Source organism: Corylus avellana, chromosome ca2 (genome assembly GCF_901000735.1).
Source record: "Corylus avellana chromosome ca2, CavTom2PMs-1.0".
Lineage (NCBI taxonomy): Eukaryota > Viridiplantae > Streptophyta > Magnoliopsida > Fagales > Betulaceae > Corylus > Corylus avellana.
This window is the reverse complement of record NC_081542.1, coordinates 11,498,464-11,524,247: the sequence shown is the minus strand read 5'-3', so window position 1 is coordinate 11,524,247 and position 25,784 is coordinate 11,498,464. Positions and strand designations below refer to the sequence as shown.

At 37.9% G+C, this 25,784-nt stretch overlaps 3 protein-coding genes and 1 long non-coding RNA gene across 6 annotated transcripts; 1 reads left to right on the top strand and 3 right to left on the bottom strand.

Annotated features, from left to right (window-relative positions):
• The first annotated feature begins 417 nt into the window (after positions 1 to 417).
• Positions 418 to 6,343, top strand: LOC132168926 (uncharacterized). Its single transcript, XR_009438942.1, has 3 exons — positions 418 to 621; positions 1,372 to 1,437; positions 6,256 to 6,343. It is a non-coding gene; the product is annotated as an uncharacterized LOC132168926 (long non-coding RNA).
• A 2,366-nt stretch (positions 6,344 to 8,709) lies between these two features.
• Positions 8,710 to 14,548, bottom strand: LOC132168923 (calcium-transporting ATPase 12, plasma membrane-type). The gene is made up of 3 exons (XM_059580014.1): positions 14,478 to 14,548; positions 12,097 to 12,188; positions 8,710 to 11,992 (listed from the first exon to the last, which is right to left on the bottom strand). The coding sequence occupies exon 3, from the start codon at positions 11,978 to 11,980 to the stop codon at positions 8,795 to 8,797; it is 3,186 nt and encodes a 1,061-aa protein (XP_059435997.1). The 5' UTR covers positions 11,981 to 11,992; positions 12,097 to 12,188; positions 14,478 to 14,548; the 3' UTR covers positions 8,710 to 8,794.
• On the bottom strand, positions 14,239 to 22,060 carry LOC132168924 (uncharacterized). 3 transcript variants are annotated; one of them, XM_059580015.1, is made up of 2 exons: positions 21,267 to 22,060; positions 14,239 to 14,829 (listed from the first exon to the last, which is right to left on the bottom strand). In XM_059580015.1, exon 1 carries the CDS (start codon positions 21,894 to 21,896, stop codon positions 21,273 to 21,275), a length of 624 nt encoding a protein of 207 aa, XP_059435998.1. In that variant the 5' UTR covers positions 21,897 to 22,060; the 3' UTR covers positions 14,239 to 14,829; positions 21,267 to 21,272. The 3 variants fall into 3 exon arrangements, with proteins under 3 accessions (XP_059435998.1, XP_059435999.1, XP_059436000.1); XM_059580016.1 differs by having other exon boundaries at positions 14,239 to 14,759; XM_059580017.1 differs by lacking the exon at positions 14,239 to 14,829 and adding an exon at positions 19,519 to 20,064.
• A 686-nt stretch (positions 22,061 to 22,746) lies between these two features.
• Positions 22,747 to 24,173, bottom strand: LOC132171990 (calmodulin-like protein 11). The gene is made up of 4 exons (XM_059583408.1): positions 24,064 to 24,173; positions 23,814 to 23,971; positions 23,633 to 23,710; positions 22,747 to 22,945 (listed from the first exon to the last, which is right to left on the bottom strand). Exons 1-4 carry the CDS (start codon positions 24,137 to 24,139, stop codon positions 22,811 to 22,813), a joined length of 447 nt encoding a protein of 148 aa, XP_059439391.1. The 5' UTR covers positions 24,140 to 24,173; the 3' UTR covers positions 22,747 to 22,810.
• Between the last annotated feature and the right edge of the window lie 1,611 nt (positions 24,174 to 25,784).

Sequence of the window (25,784 nt, the reverse complement as noted above, 5' to 3'; positions counted from 1 at the left end):
TTGGCCTTTTACGGGTGGCTAAACTACATCCACAGGCCATGGGGTGGTTTGGCCACCAATATCAGTCCTATAGGGGTGGTGGCCACCTCTAAAAGGCCAAAGAAAAAAAAAAAAATTAGGGTTATTATTGGGGTGGCCAAACCACCCTCAGATTAGCTGTTTTAGGATGACCAAAACTACCCCATGCCAAACGGGTGGTTGAACCACTCCCAAGGCTGTTGGAAGTGGTTCCAAAATGGAAGTGACCGTACCACCCCCAAACCGGTCAAGGTGGCTTTAGCCACCCATTTTTTTTAATTTTTTTTTTTTAATAATCTTTTAATTTTTAATGAGGTATAGAGGCAAGTGTCGAATTTTGAAAGGCATTGACATGAATTTTTGTCAATTTTTGGACGAACATTGGATGAATGTATCATCTCTGTTTTTGGCCGTTTTCGAGATAGTATCTACAATACAATACGAAACCAATGTTTAAAAAAATAAAGTAGTTAAACTAGTGCCGTTTAAACGTATTTTACCGTTGTGATTGACATAGCTCGGTGCTTGTCTCTGAGTCCAGTTCGCTTGGGGAAGAACGTCCAATAGCTTGAAACGACGGTGATATAGCTCTTTCTTTGCGTTGTGAGTCTCTAATCTCCGGTAGCTATTTCTTTATAAAGCTTTTTCTTTTCATTTATTTTCTTCTTCTTCTTCTTCTAGTTTGATTATACGGGTTTCTTTATCCGTAAAAGAAAAACAAGCCCAATGGAAAAATGGGGTTGATTTGATTGTTTGATATGCCTACTATCTAATCTATCTTCAGATTGTTGCGTTCATTGTTACAGTTTTCCTATTCTTGATTTGGCTCCTATTGATAATTATCTGGAGAAATGTTGGCTGTAAAAAATCGATAAATGTTGTGAAAAAAAAAGGAATAAGCGAAATTGGGAATTTTGTTATGTCAAGCTGGATTGAATTATATAGCTGTTTGTATGTTGGTTTTAGTTCTATCTAGGATTAACCTTGAGCTGTGCTGGGTTTTCTTTTGATGCTATAGAAGAATTTGTTTTTTCCTAATCTGCCAATTTTTTTTTTTTTTCTCTATATCTTAATTAGGAGATAAACAATAGCCCGTGTTTGGTCGTGCAAAATTTGAGTTGGTTTGAACTCCGGTACTATAAATTCCAAAACTTCTGCTTGTATCTGGAACTGTTTTTGTTTGCGAGAATTCTGATTCAAATCCAAATCCATCAGACTAGAAAGCGACCAAAGTATGAATCTGGCACTACATTCCCCCTTTCGATGCCACCAAATGCAGCATTGTAATTGTTCTTAACGGCATTTGCTTGCATTTATTTGAATATGCCCTTTGCATGGAAAATTTGGATGCAGGTAAACAGGAATAAGGCCATTAATGGGAGGATGCTTGTTTCTCTTACTTAGCAGTATTTAGCCAATGTGAGTCCATCCACTTTCCTAGTTCCTATTTATCTCCCAGTTCATACATTCTAATTCTTGAAATGATTGGATAAAAAGATGAATTTTGTGTTCCAGAAGTTTTCACATATACTAGGCTTGTGGTGGATGATCTTACTTTGTTCCCTTGTTAAAAACAATTAATAGTTTGTACACGAATTGGATTATTTCTTGCCTTAATGTAATAAAAATTTGATGGATTCAAATGGTCCTATATTTTCGTTTGATGGAACTTTTGATATCCATGATATGTTGAGCCATAAGCTTGACATTTTAGATCCCTAGCTGCTCTGTTTAATCTTAAATCATAGCCATGTGGCATTCCTTAGCAGCTTGTCGAATCTAACCAATCTTGTTAATCAATAAAAAAAAATGGAAATATCCCATCTGAGAGTCTACATATGTAATAAAGAAGCTATTTTCTTTATATAAAAATTAAAAAGTAAAATTCCTAGGATATGGTACACCTTTTCCATCTATATGAAAATGATAAATTAACAGCCATGTGCATTGGCTTTAGTAGTAAGGGAGTAGGTTAGCTATCAAATAGGTCTTAAGTTGAAATCTACATATCGCAAGTTTTTCTCTCTCGGCTTGAAAACCTTGAGGAGAAAGAAAACGTGCTTCAAGTCTCTCAATAGGCTGTGAAGGAAAGGATACCAGATTACTGACGGCTGTGGATTTCGATGAGTACTATGGTGGATGATCTTACTAGGATGTGGGGGAACCTTTCTTTGACGGAGGAAGAAAGTGTAGAGGTGGAGATAAAGGACCAGATTGTGGCGGAAATTGTGAATAGAGGAAGGTCATGCTTGGTCGGCAGACTGCTAGTGGAGCGAATGGTGAGCAAGGACATCATAAGATCAACCCAAATCCGAGGATGGAGACCCTCAGGCACTTTGTCTTTCAATTCTTGGGGGAAAACCTGTTCTTGATGGAGTTTGAGAAGTCATGGGATAAATTGCGGGTGTTGGAGGGAAGACTATGGGTTTTTGAAGGGAGTCTTTTTTCAGTGGAGGATTTTGACGGGCTAACACTGCCGACAGAGATCGAGTTCGAGAAAGTAGCCTTTTAGGTCCGTATGTGTAACCTACCTCTAGCCTGCATGGGGACGGAAGTAGGGTCCCAGATTGGTGCATCGGTGGGGGAGGTGGAGGTAGTTGATACAGATGAAGAGGGAGTACGATGGGGGGAGTATTTACGAGTGAGGATAAAAATCGATCTTAATAAACCCATTGCTTGTGGGAGAAAGCTGAGGTTGAATGGGAAGTCAGTGTGGATTGATTTCCATTAAGAATGACTCCCTAAGATATGTTTTCACTGTGGGTGTATCTGACATGGAAGACTAGGATGTCTGAAGCGAAATGTTTCGAGGACCCAGGGGGAAACTACTCAGTTTGGACCATGGCTTAGAGTCCCTTCCCCAAACCGTCGACGCGTAAGAGACAAGGGGATATACGGTGGAAGAAATGATGTGGCATCTTCTAATTCAGAAAGTCCTCCCAGAATTAATTTCTCCGAATCAAAGTGCCTTCATTCTGGGATGCTTGATTTCAGATAATATTCTTGTAGCTTATGAGACGTTACATACGATGCACACCCGTATGTGGGGTAAGGATGGGTACATGGCCATTAAGCTCGATATGAGTAAAGTATATGATAGGGTGGAGTGGCAATTCTTGGAAGCAGTAATGAGGCGGATGGGCTTAACTGAAAAATGGATTAATCTCATTATGATGTGTGTTCGTATAGCGAACTATGCAATCCTGGTGAATGGAAATCCAATAAGGCATATATATCCTTCTCGTGGTCTGCGACAGGGAGATCCCATATCGCCCTACTTATTTTAATTATGTGCGGAAGCCCTCAGCTCCCTATTGATAAGGGCAAAACAAATAGGGTATATTCAGGGAGTGCCCACGTCAAAGAAGGGACTGCGTCTAAACCACCTTTTCTTCGCTGATGATGGTCTCTTATTCTGTAGAGCGGATTTACAGCATTGGAACAGGCTCTCTAAATTATTGAGTACATATGAGAAGGCATCGGGGCAGAGATTGAATAAGGAAAAGACTGCCATTTTCTTTAGCAGGAATACTAAAGCACAAACCAAACAAAATTTGCTTGAGGTTTCAGGAATTCCTTCCTCACAACAGTTTGATACTTATTTGGGTCTACCTGCCTTAGTTGGAAAATCAAGAATGACTGCGTTTCAGGATATCAAAATGAGGGTGTGGAAGCGGTTGCAGGATTGGAAGTCGAAATTCCTTTCCCAAGCGGGAAAAGAAATTCTACTTAAAGCAGTGATTCAGGCGATACCCACTTATAGCATGAGTGTGTTTTTACTACCCAAAGTATTATGTAGTGAACTTAATCCCATGATGCAAACTTTTTGGTAGGGCAACCAAACTAATGGCAAACACATTCATTGGATGAGTTGGGCAAGATTGGGTGTGGCGAAGGCTCGGGGAGGAATGGGTTTATGGGATCTTCATTTCTTTAATAGAGCATTATTGGCTAAACAAGCTTGGCGGCTTTGGAGGTCACAAGACAGCTTGATGACAAGGATTATGCATGCAAAGTATTATCCTACAAGCACAATCCTGGAAGCCAATATGGGGTCCAAGCCATCCTTTGCTTGAAAAAGCATACATGGTCCGAAGGATATTGTACGTGAGGGGCTGAGTTGGAGAATTGGCGATGGCGCAAAGGTGAGGATTTGGGAAGATAAATGGCTCCCTACACTAAGTACTTACTTAGTCCAATCACCACCGAAATTCCTGGGGGCTAATGCTAAGGTCAGGGAAATCATTGATCAGAACTTACATTGTTGGAATATCCCTTTGATTGAGGCCATATTCAATCAGACGGATTGCAGGGCTATCAAGGCTATCCCCATAAGCCTTACCAACCAACCAGATGTACAAGTGTGGAGGGGGACCCAGAATGGAATTTTCTCGATGAGTAGTGCATACCATTTTGTGAAAGAAATGGAGGAATTAAAGCAACCTGAATGTTCCCTTAGATCGGGGGATAGCACTCTATGGAAGGAGATTTGGACTTTGCCCATTACAAATGCGGGGAAAATTTTCATTTGGAGAGCATGCCAAAATCTCTTGCCTACAAAGGAGAACCTCATGAAGAGGAGAGTAGTAAATGACCCGATGTATCCTATTTGCAGTTTTGGAGGTCAAAACTACTTACCCTATTTTATGGGGGTGTCCTTCGGCTCAGGATGTGTGTGTGGGGGGGGGGGGTTGGCAAGTGCTTGGGTGTTCCAAAAGAGTGTAGTCTATGGCCCTGATTTCCGTGAAGTAGTAGAGGTTTTTTCCCAAAAATGTAGCAAGGAGGACTTCTGTTCGTTTATGGAAATAGCGAGGAGGATATGGTTTAGGCACAATGCATGGGTACATGATGGTGATTTTCTCCATCCTGTTTCTCTTGTAGAAGACGCAACCCGAGCAATCGAGGAACTCCATCGTGTTTCAGTACCTGACGGATGGGCTCAACCAGTGCAGGAAGAAAGAATTGCTACATGGATGAGACCTCCAGTGGGCTGGTGCAAGGTGAATGTTGACGCTGCTCTCAATGCAAAGGCAGGCAGGATGGGTTTTGGTATCATAGTTCGTGACTAAGAGGGTAAGGTGAGAGCAGCAAAAAGCGTTCCCAAAGTAGGCTTGGTCGAACCAGCTGCTGCTTTGACAATGGCAGTTTTCTATGGGGTGAGCTACTGTCATGAAAGGGGTATCCCAAATATACTAGTTGAGGGTGATGCAAAACAGGTCATTGATGCTATTGAAGCAAGAGGACGGATTGATGCTATTCCAAGCAAAACAACAACAAATTCAATGGGTGAAATTATAAGTAACAAGATACAGAGAATCCACTTAAAGCTTCTATAATTGTTACATAGATACAGCCTTTATATGGTTAATAAGAACAATCTTAGGAGAAGAACTTGTAACTACTCGTACATAGTAAACTTTTGATAATCAAGCCCTGGATTTGTTTACAGAGAATCCCACTTCTCTCTTTCCCCTCCCTTCTTCTAGAAGAAAACCACGTACCCAACACCAGAACAATATAAAGAGCACAAACATGCTGGATAATGAGACCAGGTGAGTATTAAGGAACCAACTGAATAGTATGCCACTAAACTAAAGAAAGCCTTATTTCATTGGATATAATCCCAGAGCCTTCGCCCAGGTGGTAAGTAGTGGTTATGGGTAGGCCTGAGGTTCAGATTTCTTGATACATATTTTTTATTCTGTCACCAAGCTTATTGTTGGTTGTCAATTAAGGGCTTGGGACCGGCTTTGTAATTTTTTAGTTTGGTTGCCAACCTACCGCTTCGAACTGGCTGTGTAAAAGATTAGGACACAAAGAAGACATATGGGCAAAGAAAAAGTTGCACCCTTTAAGCGGATTTAGAGAGAGGATATTACATATTTTGGTAAGATTTCTATGTTGTAATTTTACCAAAAAATATTTAAAAAATCAGGAGATGATGACATTCAATATGAGCTACTTAAAGAAGCAACTCTGTCCATGTTGTGCTTTGTGAGAATATAATTCTGAGTGAATATGTTTCGCTCTTGTCAATCTGTTGAGGGTTATGATTTCATTTTTAATCATGATGTTACAGTTCAAATGTATAGATTACATCAGAAAGAAGTTGTTATTTCTTCAAGAATTATCTTTAGTTCGTTGTGGAGTTTTCTTGTAGGAGTCCTTGAGTTGTTTGAATGATCTTTTATCTTTATGAGTTGCTAAGAAGGCCTTATCATTTTCATTCAAATGCAGTTGAACTATCCTTATCACTCCCCCTCAAAATCAACCGTAAAGCATGTACATTGAGGTTGGATCGAACCAATCCTAAATGTGTGGCCAACAGAGGTTTGTGAAGATATCTGTTAATTGATCCTTAATTGATAGAAACCAAACCTTGAAAGAACCAAATGCTACTTTGTCCCGCACAAAATGAAAATCGATTCCAATATGTTTCGTGCGAGCATGAAAAACAGGGATTTGCTGAAAGATGCATTGCACCAATATTGTCACCAAAGTAAATCAGGCGGTGTGGAAGAAAAATCCCAGGTTCTTGAAATAATGATTGAAGCCAAATAAGTTATGCAGTAGTATTGAAAATGCCCTATATTCAGCGTCAATGCTTGATCGAGAAACAATAGATTGCTTGCGGGCACTCCAAAATATTAGATTTGGTCCTAGAAAAATACAAAAACCACTTGTAGATTTTCTAGCATCAGGACAACTAGCCCAATCCGCATTAAAATAGGCATGTAGTGTCATGGAAGTAGACCATTGAATTAGAAGTCCATTGGTTTATGTACAGGCCCATTAGAAGGAACATTGAACAAGACCTCCAAAAGGAGATTTTTTGTGCACTAATGGAGTGGGCATGCGGTTTATAAGGAAGTATCCTGTCTCAAAAGCCTTAGCCCAAAACCTTTGTGCCATGGATGCATGGGCCAAGAGAGAAAGCCCAAATTTTAGCTCTGTTTTCTTTGGACAGCTCCATTTTGCTGGTGTGTAGGAGGACAAGAGATACGAGATATGATGAACAATAAACTAGGAAACACGCAAGGAATTTACTAAAATTTTCTAAGAAAGATACATAGCATTTGTAATCATTATTAGAAGAAATTGGAGCATGGTCCCATGCATCAGAAAATACTAGTTCAAGAGAATGCGGTGAAGTGGAAGAAGCACCAAAATGAAGATCGGCCTTACTCTGCCCTTTGAGAAGCATAGTTTGAGGAAGTGGTGGTGATGGTTTGAGGAGTGTGTTGCCATCAATAAATTTGAATATAGGGCTCTAAAAGCGGGAGGTTATTAATCGCCAACTAACCGCTAATTGCATAACTGTTTTTGTAGGCGGTTGAAAAAAATCGCTAACCACCTAAGGCGGTGCAGTTAGCAGTTTTAAGGTTAAGTGGAGGCGGTTAATAACCGCTGATGCCTACCCTTTCTATATATAAAGGCAACGTTTTGGGTTTAGGGTTTACATGCCTCCGGCCCTCTTTCTTTTCTTTTTTTCTCTTCTCATTTATTCTCACCATCTCACGCCGCACACACTCAACACTAAAACTTTCATTCTCTAAACTTGTGTGTCTGCCACCTGTAGCCTCTCAGCCCTCATAATTTAAATTCAAGCAAATCATTGTTTTATTGATCTAAATTGCCCAAATTTAAAAGCGGTTACACGGTGTGGTTATAGCTTTAAATAACTGATAACCTGCAGTTATTTTATAACCGCTAACTGATTAAGGCGGAGCGGTTGCGGTCATAAAAATATAATAGCTACCTAAGACGGTTATGGCTATAGTTACGGTTAGAGACAATAACCGCTAATTGTAACCTCTATTTCACCCTTACTCGAAAAGGTGTTGACCTTTGCGGTGAGGTACCATTCAAGCTTTCCAAAGGAGGAAGTAGGCTTTGGTTAGCTTGATGATGATAACTGTTGGGAATAAAACTGCAAAAACAAGATTGCGCAGCGGAAAAATATAATTGCCAAACCAAGATCGAACTTTATGAAGAACATTGCTATTTAAATAAAATTGCAAAACAAAGCACACTCACTTGGACAAAAACAGCCACTTTTGGCTTTGGGCAAAAATTTTAATCCTTCCTTCTCCAAGAACAGAACTAATCTCAAGGATAATGAAACCTTCTTTAAGCTGCGTAAAATGGTTTTACTTTATCATTTTCATAAGCCATTTTTCAAGTTTGAGCTTCTTCTTTTCGCACGCACTCCCATAGTTCATTTTTTGCCGCTGCCAGAGGTAGCTTGTCATCGCCGATGTCATTGTTGCCATCTCTGATTTTCCATGAGCCTAATTCCAAAAAATGTTTTCATCTGAGATCAATTTCCTAAAAGTCATTATAAATTGAACTATCCTTGTCATGCTTAAAAGCATTCTCAGTAGCTTCCCTTTGATTTTTCCTAAATTTAGGAAACAAAAACTATTTTTTGTTTCCCTATACAAATACACTCCACAATAGTTTTCCTTATATCAATTAAATATGCATTCATTACAAAATGTAAGTTCCTACTTACCCTTAATATTTTTACAAAATTTCAACACAATCTCCAATAAAAGGTAAACAAATAAGAGAAACATAATTTATATTAAAATAATGCATAGGAAATCTATTGAAAAGGTTTTTTGGTTCCTTACACATTTGATAGAACTGTAGTATTCCCATTGCGGAACCGATATGTATCTACTATGGGTGGGTTTTTGTGGGTTTTTTGTGGTTGACATGTTTCCCATATGTAGGGAATGGAAAAAGTTATAGGGAAGCTGCTCGGAATGTTCTAAGGCCTTGCATTCCCACATCCAATTCCAAGCCTAGAGGAAGAGGGTTTTATTCGGTTAAACAGCCTCATAATCCTCAAGAACATCACTTTTGCGCTCTTAGGGCAATTGAGGAATAGTTTATCTGAAACAGGGATAAACTTCACTATCCAACCGAGTGGCCATGATACAGATGCAATTGCAATGCAAACTCCCCACTGCAACCCATTCAATCTCTCTGTATCTGCAAACTTGTTTAAAAATTCCACCATTATGGCCTGAAGCATAATTGTAATTCCTACAATTCCGATAAATAATCGGTTCTTATGAAGTCCTTTGAAAACATTCTTCTTCTCCATGCTTCTTGAATTGAACTCATTAAACACTTGGCAGAGAACAAACGTATTGAAAATTAGTGTATCATTTATCTCCCCACTAACATTGAAGAGAGACTCACCCTTGAACTGTAAAGTCAAGAGGACAGATATCTGGAACAAGGCCTGAGCTAAGAGGTTCCTCCACATAATACTTGTTATTAGAGGCTCTGTTCGACCCACAGGAGACCTCTGCATAAGCTCATCAGTAGGCCTCTCTGTAGCGAGGGCTAGAGCTCCCAGCGTGTCCATGATGAGATTTACCCATAACAACTGGACAGCTGTGAGCGGAACCTCTCCAGCAGAAACCGCTGCAACAAAGTTGATTACAAGAGCTGCAACATTCACTGTTAATTGAAACTGGATGAATTTCTGGATATTGTTATAAACACATCGTCCCCACCTTAAAACGGTGGCAACAGAAGCGAAGTTATCATCCAAGATGATGATATCGGAGCTCTCTTTGGCCACTTCAGTGCCTTGAATGCCCATGGAAAGTCCTATATCAGCTTCTTTTAATGCAGGTGCATCGTTCGTGCCATCTCCAGTAACAGCAACCACATGGCCTTTCTGTTTCAAGCATTGTACCATCAGAAGCTTGTCAAATGGAGATGACCTTGCCATCACCCGGATCTTCTCGACTTTCTCCATTCTCTCTTCGTGCGTGTAGTTTCGAAACTCAACACCATTTACCACTTGTTCACCACTTACTTGTTGATTGGGATCTAGAATACTGCATTCTGTAGCTATAGCTTTTGCTGTAAAAACGTTGTCTCCAGTGATCATTATGACTTCCACTCCAGCGTTTCTGCAAGTTTCCACAGCTTTCTTGGCGCCCGGCCGGCATGGATCCTTGAGACCAACTACCCCTAGCCAGGTTAAGTCGTTTTCTTTTAGTTGGAGAGTCCTTTCAGCATTGTGGCATTCCATTTCTTCTTCTGATATTTGCTTATGAGCAAAAGCAATGCACCGGAGGCTACTCGCTGCCATGCCTTGGATTATTTTCTCAATCTTGTCCCTATCTTTATCGAGGGACTTGGTACTCCCACTAGTTTCATAATAGCTTGAACACATTGCTAGGATTAGCTCAGCAGCACCTTTCCAGTGCACATGGATTGTGTTGTCAGCCTTTTTCCTTATTGCAACCCCACTCCGCTTCTTCTCAGAGTTGAAGGTGTCAACGTGGAGAAGCGTGGAACCTTGCTTTAGCTTTTCCATGTCCATACCCAATTGCGAAACAGCCCAAGAGAGAATTGCTTTCTCAGTTGGACTACCAGAAATTTCAGGTTCGGATCCTGATGCAGGTTTATAGATAGTTCCAGTCGTGTTCAAACCAACTCCTTGGTGGAATAAGGTGAGAACGTTTGGTGGAATTACATTCGAAGAATCGTCTTCAATGGATTCTTGGCCAAGCCAAAATTTGGTCTTTTTCATCTCATTCAATGTCAAGGTGCCAGTTTTATCCGTGCAGATTATTGTTGCTGAGCCCATTGTCTCACAAGCGGAAAGTTTTCTGACCATTGCCTGATCAGCCATCATTCTCTTCATGGAATAAGCAAGTGTGAGCGTCACCGCCAATGGCAGGCCTTCAGGGATAGCCACCACCACGATGGTGACTGCAGCAGAAACAATGCGTAGGACTGCATTGAACACATCATCTAAACTTGTTTGGCCAGCATAATACTCTCTCATCCCATTGCTATCTTCTGTGTTCCCTGTAAAATAACGAATTAACAGGACTAGAAGAACTAGGAAAGCAACTGCAAGGCCTATCTTTCCAATAGAAGAGGTTAATTTGTTAAGCCGTGCTTGCAGTGGTGTTATTTCACTGGAATCACCGGTTATTGAGCTCATCATTTCGCCCCATGCAGTGTTCATTCCCACCGATGTAACGAGCATTTGAGCATACCCGTCCGACACCTTTGATCCGGAGAACAAGAAGGGATTCTCAGTGGAATCTACTTCCACATGATCACTCTCTCCTGTCATGCTTGACTCGTCTATCTGCAATGAATGCCCGTTTAAAAACAATCCATCAGCAGGAACCTGGTCACCCATGTTTAGAAAGACGACATCTCCAACTACAACGTCGAAGATGGAGATTTTGAGGCGGCGACCGTCTCTAAGAACATCAACTTTGATATCCTTGCTCAGTTTTGATAACTTGTCGAACTGCCTCCCCTGTCTGAAGTTACTGAGGGCAGAGACAACCACAACCAGAAAGACTGCTACGAAGATGCTTCCCCCCTCGTACCAGCCTTCCTTGGCCCCATGTTCTTTGATGCCAAAACCAAGAGAAAGGGCAGCGCAGACCAGTAGGATGAGAATGGTGGTATCCTTGAAAGCATCGACCACAAAAAATAACAACCCTTTTGGAGGGAGCTTGCGGTAAGTGTTTGCACCAAACATTTCACGCCGCCTGCTGACTTCCTGATCATGGCTATGGATTCCATTCTCAGGGTCTGTCTTGAGAGTAGTGGCAATGCCTTGTACGCCTCCAAAGTTGCGGAGAGCAAGTAAATCTTTCTCCTTCACCATTTCTGTGAGAGCTGTTTGATCCTTACAGGGAACAAAGGAGCAAGGCACCACAGTTTGATTTTCACCATGGTGGAAGCTGCTGCTTGGTTCAATATCGAGGGTGGTGAGAAAGTGGGGCTTAAAGATCCCAGAATTTTGGCAGCTGTTTCTTTTGGAAATGATAAGTCTGGCAAGAGAGACCATGAACCGGATGGAACAGATTGCCATGCGCCATCGTTTCTGGGCTCTGATGACGGCACTCAAATTATGGACCAATGTGTTACAAGCTTTGTCCAAATTATGGCTTCCTGTCATGGTTCTGGCTCTCTATGAAGAAGCAGAATAATATTATAGCAAGTAAGAAGTTGGAAAAAGAGGCTGAATTTAGAAGATGCAGCAAGGAAAGAAGTTCATTCTGCTGCAGAGCATACCTTGGTTTATATAATAATATCTGATTGACACTGGGTGGGTTGCTTGCTTGACACTTGACATGCCCCTCAAGTCTTCTCTTTTTTGTTTTTTTCTTTTTTTTAAAAAAAAAAAAAAGAAAAAAAAAAAGGAAAAAACAAATTTAATCAAGTTCTTCCATTTTAGCAATGTGAAGAATGGTAGTAATGCCAAGATTATTTTGGCCATGGCAAGAGGGTAGTAGTTTCAAGTTTGGTCTTGAAGTCTGACCTAATTCTATTAACATGAATGTGCCGGCTTTTCTTTCTTTTTGGAACAGAAACATGTACAATCAAATGGTTGGTGGACGAAGACGATTATTATCAAAAGCGCCAAGGTAATGATGGGATGTGTGTTCTTTTTACAAAAACTACAAAGGCTAGATTGTGGGTAGCGAGTCTAATTTTGGCTTACTTTTAGTTGTTTGATATGTTCATGACACGATGCCAGTTTTCGTCAAAGCGCGTTAGGAGAGTTGAGATATTTTGAAAAGTATAACCATGTAGAATATAACCGATTATTTTATAATGGCCAACTTCCTCGATTATTTCTACAATTTTATATTATGGTTGATTCTCTAATAATTTGACAATTATGTTAGTTAAGTAAATTTCTAACATGGTGTGAAAATAAGAATCACTAGCTTTTCAAGCCTTGTAAATAAGCAAGTAAAAAGATAATTTTTTTTTTTTTTTTTTTGGTTGTGATATGGCATAAATGTAAAGGTAGTTTTGAGTATTTTATATGTTGTCAGTCTTAAAAAGCATTAAGCAAACAATATATTTGAAGGAAGAGTAATGCTACTCTTCACATCTATGTATCACAATCATGCGATATCGGCTAACATGAGAAATCATATAATACACATCATGTTAGTCGGTGTGACATGAGTATGATAAATAAGTATGAAAAATATAATATTCTTATTGAAGGAACTTGATAAACTATGCTCTAAATTAGATATTTGAATTAAGTAATGCTTTCTTCACACTCATTTATCAAACTTATTTTACACTGGCTGACGTAAAGAATTTTAAATGACTTTCTCTTTGTTTACAAACACGGCACACCATCTGTATAAAATAGGTGTAAAAAATAATATTATTTATATGAATTAAAAGAATTTAATCAATAGTTTACAAAAAAATAAAAAAAGAATTTAATCAATAATGAACTTTGATTATATATTAGTGAAATAGAAGTCAAACCTATTTTTGAAGTGCAACATATAGGAAAAGAATGCAGAAAGAGATAAAATATATGAGAATGATGAATAACAGAATTCTTTTTTAATGAATTTAGTTTGGCTTTTTAATTAAGCAACAATGCCTTATTTTTAAATTAAATTTTCCCTGTACTATATACCGAGTGATGATGTTATTACCGAGAGAAAAGTTGAACAAAAGTTGTGTCTTTATAAATAAAAATAATTTATAAAGTAATAACATCTTATATGGTCTTTTTTTTTTAATTTGGTTGTTTTTTTATAAAAAAATAAAAAAAAAAAAACAAAAAAAAAAAAAACCACATAAATAAAAAATAAAAAGTTAAGCTAAAATTGTGTCTCTACCATTCCTTTTTAAATAATATAGATTCCAATATGAAAATGAGTAATTTGACCGACCAAAAATAATTAAAAAATAAAAAGAGATCGCGCAATCAACATAATCTAATTGGAGTCCTGCTATGCTGCTGCCAAATTTTGGCAGCCGTGCATCAAACGTATATTAAAATAAAAATAAAAAACATTTTTATTTTTTTTTAGTTAAATTTCTATAAGTTAATATTTAGTTTTTAATGCCTCAAAACTTGTTTTTGAATTCAAAACTAAAATTTAGGGATGGAAGGTTAATCCTTCCTTTAGGGATTTTCCTTTAATATTCCCTTTCTTTTATTTAAAAAAAAAAAAAGAAAAGAGTAAATTGTCTATTGAGGCAACCGAAAATTTGTATTCATCTAATTGACACCTGACACCGACATCATTAGTACGGACAAGTTGTTAAGTAAGACAGGCGTCGGCGCCTTTTGAATAGTTTGCCCAAAGTCCAATCAAATAAATAATAAAAGCCACTGCTTGCCTCCCTCATTCTTCTTTTCATCCTTTTTTTATAAAAAGACGGTGAGACTAAAATTTTCACCTTTTGACCTTGATGGATTAATTTTCGCAGGTGGAAATCCGACCCACTTGCCTTTTCCCCAGTTTTTTACATCTGTCAGATTGGTGGGTCTGTAACCTTTCCGTTTTTCAGGAATAGATCACGGGGTTGGCAACAACAACAATCAAGCCAAAAACAAGGTGGTTGCTATTGTTGACTCCGCATAAAGAACCTTTTAATGCGCCCAACAAAGCCAAGAAGGAACATACCTCGTGTTTTCACGTGGACTCTGACCCCGTCCAAGGCGCCTGCCGGCGCAACTTCCACGATGTTGCTTCAGATTAATAAAACTGCTTATGGATGACAACACGAATGTGGAAAACTCATTCCACTAGCCGACCACCTTGTCTAACTAAATAAATGCTCTTGAAACCTCTGCGAAATTTCCTCTTCCAAAGGCATGGAAATTTTTGTTCGCTACATGTGCTCCACTTGTCAGAGAGACCACTGTTTAAAATGACAGATCTGAGAGCGCTTCAGTCCTCTTTTACCTGTTCAAACAGGGCAGTCCTCTTCACCCAAGTGCTACAAATGCAAAAGGGACTCGCTGCCCCTACCAAGCTGAGAATCCAACAATTTTAATAGAATAATATTACACACTATACAAATATTTTAAAAAGCTGACATTAACCTTTGAATTGGTCATTGTTACTAAACTTCATCACATCAACTTTATAAGATATTTGTTTGGTACGTAACATTACTATTTTGGATAAGATCAATTGGTGCCGTAAATCAAAATACAAAGGGACTTTTAGAATCCTGGAACCAAAGTCCAAAATGGCTATTTCTACATCTAATATTATGCACGCTACATCCCCCACTTGATTCATATCAGTCACCAAAAACAAATTTCTTTAGAAATGATATCACATAGACGACTCTTTCAGATGCACGCAGACATTTTGAATGGACAAAAGAAATTGCCAAGAAACTTCAGGAGGGAACGACTTCCAAAGCCTGCCTCGGTCACTATCCTATTTGCAGATATAAATGAATTTTTCATTAGGGCCTCAAATATTGGATTATATTGTGTGTCTACATAGCTCAACTCGCTCCAGCCCATCCAGGCCCATGTCCAACCTTACAACAGGAGGCAGAGCACAACCTAATTCAGATTGTTAGTTCAAGACTTCAAGCCCTAAACCCTACTAGGCAAGTTATAATGAATAGAGTTTTCTTCTAAACTAATTTCCTCCAACCTAATCCCTAAAGCTGCCATGTGTCCCAAATGCATCCTGTTGATGTTTTCGACAGAAATTTATTTTTTGAGTTTACGGTAGTTTATTTGCTAGGTTTTTGTTTAAAAGATGTTTTGGGACACATTGCAGCTTTAAGATTGGTTGAAGGAAAACTCAATCCGGTTATAACTTTCTCAAGGGCTACATTTTATTAAACAAGGCAAGTAAACAAACAAGCCCAACATAATAATGCAGTTGATTTTACACTGCCAACCAAAAAAAAAAAAAACAAAACAAACAAATCAAATCAAATCGATTTCCACCTTCCAACAAAACCAGCTATAACAAACAAAAAAAAAATTCAAAGAACTTATACTGGCCTGAACCTAATCCAAACCAGCACCATTAGGCCACTACTATGAGCTTCCTGGTCTTATAATAACAGGAGCAGCGACTAACCCGGACAAAAAATAAATACATATTTGGCCCAAGAGCTTTCACGTCATTCCCCAAGCATTTGAATCTCTAAAAGCCATCAGAAAACAAAGTCATGTATGTTTTGCGAAAAGTACAAAGTCAATCTTCATCAACAGAAATGGAGTTATATCAGTCCATGAATGCCACCCTATCCCACCCCACCCACATTCCCACTCCCAAAAAAGTGTACGAGGAGAAAGAAACAGAAAAGCAGACTAATTGTCAGAAATGAAGCTCTAAACAACAACGAACATGATCAATGATGTCAATTAATAAAGCCATAGATGTCTATATGCATTCTCTCTCATCCCCCATACAGACGCACACACATGAACATGTATATCTTGGTTACAGAAACGGAATACTTAAAAAAGGAGCAATTAAAGAAGCCATTTTCAACACACACAAGCATGATATCTTGGTTACAGAAAAACAGAAGGCTTGAAAAAGAAGCAACTAAGGAAAGCCATTTTCAGGTGCTTTCCTTTCCCTTCCATCATAATTTCTAAGAAACAAACAAAAGCATAAAGCGAGAAAGGTAGAAGAGAGATAAAGGGAGGGTGCAGGGGGATAGCAAAGATGAACATAATCTGGTTCATGCTAGATTTATGGTTGTGCTGATGGAAAGTTTGGAAGCATTAGTAGTAGTGATGTAGTTGTGAAGGTAGCACATAGTTGTAAGCCATTGAAGTGATTTATAAGCTGGCAGTAACGAAGATCATGCCAATGACAACAAATTGATAATGCAGACATCATTGATGGGTGTGAGGGGTCACTTACAACAGTGGCCAAGCATTAGTGTTGCTAGCAATCATGGTAAAGAGCATAAACATTCACGCCTGACAATGATTCTTGGTGGTGGTAAAACCATGCATGTGTTTGTAGTAGGGGCAACAACTGTGAGAACAATGGTAATTATGAAAAATGGAGGCGTGAGTTGGATTGCTAGTGGTATTAGGATGGCAATTTCAGAACCAAAGCTTTTAATTGGATTGCATAATCGGTCATTGCATTTTAGGATGAAAGTCACAGTAGGAAAAACAACATTTGACGCAGAAAAAATAACAGTATATTTAGGTTTCATATTTCTGAGATATGATTCAATATATATTAAATCATTATTTATCTCAAAAGCTTAACATTATAAGAAATGATAAACTTAATTATTTAAATTAATATTCTAATACCCCCTCCCCCTTATGTATAGGCTCAAATTCCTCTCAACAAGTGAAACCCAAAGCATGGAATATTATTTAATTAAAATTGGAAGGGGGGGTTGAATGATGGAGATGAAGTTTGAGCTCAAAAAAACATTTGATACCATGTTAGATCACTATTTATCTTAAGAGCTTAAGCTAATAGGAAATAATAAACTTAATCATTTAAATTAAAATTCTAACAACATAGTCTTAGTTGCAAAGTCATGAGTGGAAAAGGATCTAAAATGATTATTCAATGTGATCATGCAAAACAAGTTCCTATGGCTTCATGTGAGCAGCCACCATTTCCTAGCTAAAATGCTTTTCTCAGCTGCATTGTAAATATGTCATATAATTGTCAAAATAAAATATACTTTATGTGCAGCAATATTTAAAAAACAAATGCAAGTAGGTGCAAGACAATACACATGTATATTTAAAGTAAACCTTCAAGACCGAATAAAGGAATAATATGAAACAAATCCGTACACCACAATTGGGCATATTGATATTTGTTTACTGATACCTGACGGTTCCTCATGGTGTAAGAAGAGTAGGACTTTGGGAGGTATCAAAGAACTATGGAGGTCATAAGTTTGGCGCTAATAACTTATCCACTCTTTTATTTCATATAATGCAGTCAACATCCTAAACAAAGCAAATGCGAGTCCAAAAAGAGAGGAAAATTTGAAGGAGATCATTTGAACTTATCCAATCTTTTATTTCTAGCAACTTCCTGTGCTCGCTAATAGCTCAACAACAGTGGTCCAGGGTTTGCCAAGTGAGCTTTTTTCTTTTTCTGTTTTTTATAACCATCCAATATTGTAGGGTATTGAAGATTAAGGCCTTTAATTCCACTGCTCTTAAGCATGAGAGAATCATATTCCGTACTGCTTTCGTTTGAGGACTACCAAACTATCCTCTCCAACAAGCGAATAGATCTATCACTTGATGAGGCATGACTCACACTAATCCCAAAAAAAACGAAGATAAGAGTTCCATAAGTTATTGTCTATCTCGCAATAGAGTAAAAGATAGTTAATAGTTTTTCCACTCTTATTGCACATGCAGCACCAATCTACCACAATGATATGTCACTTCCTTAAATTATCTAAGGTGAGGATTTTACCTAAAGCGCCCATCCAAGCAAAGAAGGCCACTGTCAAGGGGGCCTTGTATCGCCAAATACTCCTTCAAGGGAAAGGAGTGTTATAGAACAATCTTACATCAAACGACCCCCCCTTGGAAAAGGCCCAACAAAGCTTGTCTTCACCACCCCATCTCATTCCAATGGAATTCAACTAATTGAAAAACGAAACAAAGAATTCCATCTCCCAATCATGCGCCACTATTACAAATTAACGTTCCACTAAAAAGAGTCATTCAATAGCTAATGATGATTTTCCATGGAAGCATTCTTAAAGCAGACAATGCTAAACAACTTCAAAAATGCTACCTTAAGGGACTGATCCCCACATCGTATGTCATGGAAAAGACTAATCTTTGAGCCATCACCCACCTCAAATCTAATATATCTCGAAAACTCCTCCCAACCCCTCCTAATGAATTTCCAGAGAAAAACCTTGTACAACCCATTAACTTCATTAAAACACCACCCACCCTATTGACTACCATATTTAAATTCCACTACAAATCTCTGCAAAGCCTCACATAAGCGTAGCATCATAACCACTTCCTTATAAGAACTCACAATTGAACATACGCAAATTTCGAACCCTCAATCCCCCATAAATCAGATAACACTCCTAGAACCAACTCACCAGATGAAATTTGAACTCTTCACCCATAATTCTCCAAAAAAATCATACTATAACTTCTCAATGCGATTGACAACGCTACCGAGGAGAGGGAAAAGAGACATGAAGTTAATAGGCCAGCTAAACAACACTCAATCTTCTTAATAATGCCATCTCAAAAAAATTTGGCTGAAAAATAAGCTCCCAACGGAAGACTTAGATACTTCACAGGCAAAGAGGAAACCATGCATCCCAAAATACGAGCTAGACCTTCTACATTATCAACATTGCAAATATGGACCAATTCTAAATTATCCAAGTTAATCTTCAAATCCGAGATAGCTTCAAAACATAAGAACAAGCATCGCAAATGACAAAGGTGATCTAGGTCAACCCCACAGAAAATCAAAGTGTCATCCAGAAACAGAAGATGAGAGATATTAATCCCACCAACAATCCTAGGCTCCATATAGAATCCTAATTAAAAAAATAAAAATTAAAAAAATCACTCCCTGCAACATAGATCACCATAACAGTAACAAACAACAAAGGAGACAAAGAGTCTTTCTATTTTAGGCCATGAGAACTACTAAAAGAACTGGTGAGAGTATTATTCACCAAAACAAAAAAAACACACTGCTGAGATACAATGAAATATCAAGGACATCATTTCTCCCCAACAAAAACCCTCAATTAGTGTGATAGTAAGCCTTTGCTATATCCAATTTGCAAAGTACACCTAGCTCCTCCTATATGATTATGGTATCAAGGCATTCATTAGCAATAATAACAGAATCTATAATCTACCTTCCCCTGATGAATGAGTTTTGAAACTTGGAAGTAATCTTCTCCATAACTATGTTCAACCTATCAGCTAGAACTTTCGAAATAATTATATAAATTCCACTCACGAGACCAATAGATTGAAAATCCTTAAGATCACCAGCTCCTAACATCTTTGAAATGAGAACAATGAAAGTAGCATTTAGATTTCTTTCAAACTTGTCTCTAGCATAAAAGTCATGGAAAACTTCATGATATCTTCTTTTAAAACATCCCAATAAGCTTGGAAGAATGCCATAGAGTAACCGTCAAGGTCAGGGCCTTATCACTATTCATAGCTTTCACCACCTCAAAAAAATCCTCTTCCTCAAACACTCTCTCCAACCAGTTGGCCACAACCTGCCAATAGAGTCAAAAGAAAAGACATCCAACTTAGGCCGCCAAATAAACTGCTTGGTATACAAATTATTATAAAATTGCCCAATGTGTTCCCTGATTTCAAAATGGCCGACAGAAACTGTACCGTCAACCATCAAAAATTCAATGTACTTATTTCTTCTATTAGAGTTGGCATTCGGTGAAAAAACTGTGTGCACTTTTAACCCTCTCTAAGCCACAAACCTTAGATTTCTACCTCCAACTCACCTCCACTAAAATTTTAAGTGCTCTGTCCCTGTCCATGAGGGTGGCTCCAAGTCACTTATAGCTCTAGCCTTCCTCAATTTCTCCTCATCACACAAGGGCAACTCTTCTTCAATAACATCATGACCTCATAATTCTTTCAAAAGAAGTTTTATCTACCTCTCTACATTGCCAAACACCTCCTCATTCCAGACTTTTAATTAATTTCAAAGCCTTTATCTTGCGAGCCAAAATGAAATTTAGAGAGCCTTTATCTTGCGAAAGTCCACCACTGTTTCACTCTATTCACAAAATTCTCAGCTTTTAACCTCATATTCTCAAATTTAAAATACATTTTACTTCCGTGAAAGTCTCCACAATCAAGAAGGATAGGGAAGTGGTCTAAGCAAAGTCTAAGCAACCTCGGAAGCACTAAGAAACGGGGCTTCCCAATAAGGATAAACGAAAAAATCTATAAATTCTAGACTAGGAAGGAAGATCTCAATTATTCGAGAAATGACTGGTTTGGAGGAAATTTCCTTCAATCTACTCTAATAAGTGTCAAATGTCACCTCTCACATGTTTTCTTCAATATTTTAAGAGTCGTTTATTATCATTCCACTAATTTAGGAACCCAAACATTAATTTTTTAGAAACTCAAAAATGTTGAACGACACATATCACTTATTAGAGTAGAAATTTGTGTGCTTCAAGAAATCTGTAACAAGAGGAAATTCTTTCTAGTACAGTGCAGTACAATGTAAAGACTAAAGTTATTTCTACTGCAGATGATAGAAAATAACACACTGCACCATCATCATCAAGTGGATCACATCAAATTTGTGTACGATTCAAGTTTTAGAAGTCAATATGTTAAAACAATCCTAATTATGTCATGGTAAACACAAATAAAATCCTATACCTTTTCCTAATCTTTTTCATGCTAAATTACGAGAAAGCAAAATTTTAACCAAACTTACCACTTCTCAATTTCCGCTTTTTAAAACCCTTTCAAAATTGGTATCAGGACCGAGCAATTCACTAGCCCTATAATTCGTCACCGCCAAAACCCGCCCACCCAATTGATCCAATCCAATCAGATTCACCCACGTACTCCTATAGGCAACCGGTGCCCAAGCGATCAACTTTCCAAGATCCTTCATCCTCACCCGCCCTTCCCTCACCGCAACCCGCGCATCCCGAAAAGGCGTCGCACACTTGTCCCTCGCGAACCCAATACACTTCTCCTTCGCTGCCAAGACACAACCCTCCATTTCTCGCTCCTCGCACCTCTCGCGCTCGCTCAGATCCGTCGCCCTCTGGCCAACCATGGCGCGCCACCAAGGGAGTTTGCACTTGTTGGACGCGGCAATGGCGCACCCGACTCTCGCGCCATGCTCGCACTGGTCCACGAGCTTGGACTCGCAGGATTTGAATGCGGAGGCCCAGGCTTGGGGGTCCCGAAACGCGAGCACGTACGGTCCGGTCGATGGGTCGTCCAGTGGACCGGCCCGGATGGGTCCGCGGAGCAAGGGCACCGGGCGATCGAATGTTGTCACTGTGGAGGTGGCCGAGTACTCCTCCAGATTTTGCGGTGATGCGGTTCCCATTTGTTGTTAATTTTATGGATTAATTGGCGTTTCAGGGTTTATGGCTTTTGATTGTTCGGTACTTCGGTTACGAGGAAAGAGCAAACTCCAACAAGAGGAAAGCGCGACAATTATTCGCGCAGCCTTCCTTGAGGTGCAAATGTTTTTGATGCTAACGGTGGCGATTCTTGAGGTTATGGGCTTTTCAAATCTCAAAACAATTGTTTTCGAATTGACGGTTGATTTTGTCGTACTATATAATATGGAAAAATGTAAAATGGCCTCTCATACTAACAGCGGTTTTGCGATTGGCCTTACAATGTTCAAAATGTACTAAAATAACCTAATAAACTACTGACATGTGTCAAAGTGGCCACTAAGTTAGTTAGTCCCGTCAGTTTGGATGAAATATGTTCTCATGAGACTCTATAAAATTACATCTTGACCAAGAGCTGTGTCCTCTTATCAGGTAACTTTCATCTTAAAGTTATTACCTCCCTATAGAAATAATCAGGTATGGGGATGACCACACTTGGTATAATATAATCACTCTATGCACCATTACCGAACTCATCAATGCACCCCTCCCCACAAAAAAAAAAAAAAGGAAAGAGAGAGAGAAAAAGAAATGAAGTTTCTTCATAGATCTCATTGTCCCTGTATTTCTCTATGTTTTTCTTTCTAAATTTGAGTCCATAAAAATGTAAAGTAGAATTGTATATTATAAGTGTTTTTGAGAAAATTAATTATAATATGATCTAATTCACAAATGTATTACACTGTACCAAATTTTAGTGTCACAAAACGAATAAGAATAGCCATTTCATAACACATTTTATTATGTTTTCTAACATACAATTTGTGCAGGCTACCTTGTTAAGTATTTAATACATTTTGATAATAATAAAAACCATTGCACAACATAATAATGCTCTTCAATTCAGCATCATCATCCTTGCGAATTCTTCATAGCTCACTTGACCATCACCATCTAAATCAGCCTCTTTGATCATCTGTTCAGCCTCTTCGTCTGTCAATCTCTCCCCCAAATTTATCATTACATTTCTCAGCTGCATATATAACCACAATATATTCACATCATTTATTTTGAAGATAAACTAAAAGAACTTCAATATCAATTATTAGGAAAATTACAGTTTACCCATCTAAAGTTGACAGTATTTTTCAATTCGAACACTAAAGTTTCAATTTTTGTAATCTACCCCCCAAAGTTTTCAAATTTTTGCAATTTGACCAATTGTATCCAAAGCTTCCTATATTGCTCCTAATTTTTATAAAAAAAATTTTAAAAAAATTCGGCTACCCCTTTGGCCATCTGGCCATTTTTGCACCTCCAATTTTTTTTTTTTCTTCATAAAAATAAAAATAAAAAAAATAAATAAAAATTAGGGGCAATATGAAAATTTTGGAATAATATTGGTCGAATTGAAAAAATTGAAACTTTGTGGGGGTGGATTGCAAAAATTAAAACTTTAGTGTTCGAATTGAAAAACGTTGTTAACTTTGGGGAGTAAACTGTAATTTTTCCCAATTATTATTTTTTTGAAAGAAACAAAATAACCAATGGAGTGGAAGTGAGAAGACTACTTATTGGAGGTCAATATTTTTGGCAAGAAAATGAAAATGGCACTTTGAAATCATAATCACATCAACAATATTTTTTCGTTTATTGTTGAGTGCTTTGATTATGGGTATTGCTAATGATTATGATGAAATATTGTTGTATATATACATACCTCATTAGCTGAAATGTATCCATCTTGATCCCTATCAAATACTTTGAAGGCTTCTTTTAGCTCCTCTGCAACACTTTCCTAAATATTTATTCGAATCACATCCTCCTCAACCTCTACCAAACATTTAAAAGAGACAACACTAATTGAAACACATACGTACGATGATGATGTTATCAATTACCTTCATTTTTCTTGCCATAATATTCAAGAAGTCTACAAAGTCTATGCTCCCGTTTCCATCACCGTTAACTTCACCAATCATGTCTTGAACTTCTTCTTTCGTGGGATTCTCATTTAATGACTGGATCACCGTTGCCAGTTCTTCCATGGTGATGTACCCTGTAAATTTAATTCAAACAAAACATGTTCAATCATCTGTTGTTTTCCCATATCATGAAACGAAGTCGTTACAGAGAGATCGAAAAACACACCGTCGGAGTCCTTGTCAATGAGGGAGAAGGCCTCCCGGAACTCGGCAACCTGAGCTTCTGTCAATGCGTCCGACATTCTGGGATTGATGAAAAAAAAAATTTATGTTTTGTAGAGGGAGGGGAGAAAGAATGGTAATTGGAGCTGGGTTTTGGGCGAGCATCATATAAGTAACAGGTTGTCATTCAAACAAGTCAAAACACGCATTGGAGAAAAATTCCCATTCAAAGCTTGAAATTGTCTACAAGTGAGCCATGGGCGACGGATGAATGATGGAAAATTTCCATTAAATTTTTGGCCATGATTCATATGGTCAAATGGACCTTGACTTTGATTTTCTTTTATTTCTTTGAATCATGGGAAAGGTTTCGTGTTGGTCAATATGCGTGGAGTTGAATACACTCTGTTTTTCTTTTCTATTCTTTTTTTTTTTTTTTTTTTTTCTCTCCTTGTTTATGTGGGCATGATGCGTATGATAAAGAGTTTACACAAACAATATAATAATAAGCCCACGTTTGAAAGAAGAATCTAGTGACGAAACGGTGAAATTTGGTTATTTGAATATATGAATTTGTTGAAAATAAAATGTTTTGTGAGGTTGTCCTACGCGTTTGGCTCTTGATTTTTCAGCATTTTCATTCCTGGACGGTGGAGCACGATGCCTATAAATATTAGGGGTGAAAAGGCCATTGTGGTTAGCGGTTAGTGGCTAAAATCGCTAACCGTAACCGCTTAGGCAATTTATAAAATTTTACTAACCTCCTTCATTAACCGCTAGGCGGTTAACCGCCCTGTTACTAGTTAACCGCATCTGAATAACTTTTCTTTTCTTTTTTTTGTTTTTTTGCCTTTAATTGGGCTTTTAGCGATTACCTGTTCTAGATTTTACACCCCTAATAAATATCTGTAGTTTTGAGAGACAAAGGGCTTTTCTTTTTGGCTGCATTCTCACACTGTAACCTAGGATGAAAAATCTCTCACAAATAGAAGACTATCGTTTTTGTAACAATATTTAGGGGGAAGTGCGATTTTAAAAATTATGTTTTTAAAAATTGAGTTTTTGAAATCGTTATTTTTTAAAATCGAACAGGCATTTGGTAAAACATGTTAAGAAGTAATTTTTAGATAATATTAGCATATAATTGCGGTTTCATGGCCAAATAGGTAAATATTGTCCCAAATATTTTTTAAAGCGAAATCGTGATTTTGGTTTAAATTTGCACTTTTTTCAAATAAGCACCCTCTAGGGTGCGTTTTTAAAAAAATAATCTGCGTTTTCAACCAAATCGGAATTTTAGAGTGTTTAGGATTGCGATTTTAAAAACACAAATTATAAAATCGTGGAAAAATCCGCGATTTTTATAAGCTGACTAAAGAATGTTTATTTGAAAAAGTGCGAATTTAAACTAAAATCACGATTTCTCTTAAAAAAAAAAACAAAAAAAAAACAAAACAAAATAAAGACGCAATATTTACCTATTTTTGATTGAAAATGAAAAAAAATTCCAAAAATACCCGCCTAAAATATATTAAAACCCTTCGTTTCTCTTCTTTTTCTTCATCCTCTCTCCGCCCCTTTGCTGTTTCTCGTATAGTTGTTTCATCCTCTCTCTGCCCCTCTATAAGGTAAGAATCTCATCCTATAGAACTCTTTGGCTTTTGTAAAGCTCTCCATCGTCTGGTATTTATGTAGTTTGACGTTGTTTTATGTTGTTTTGTGATT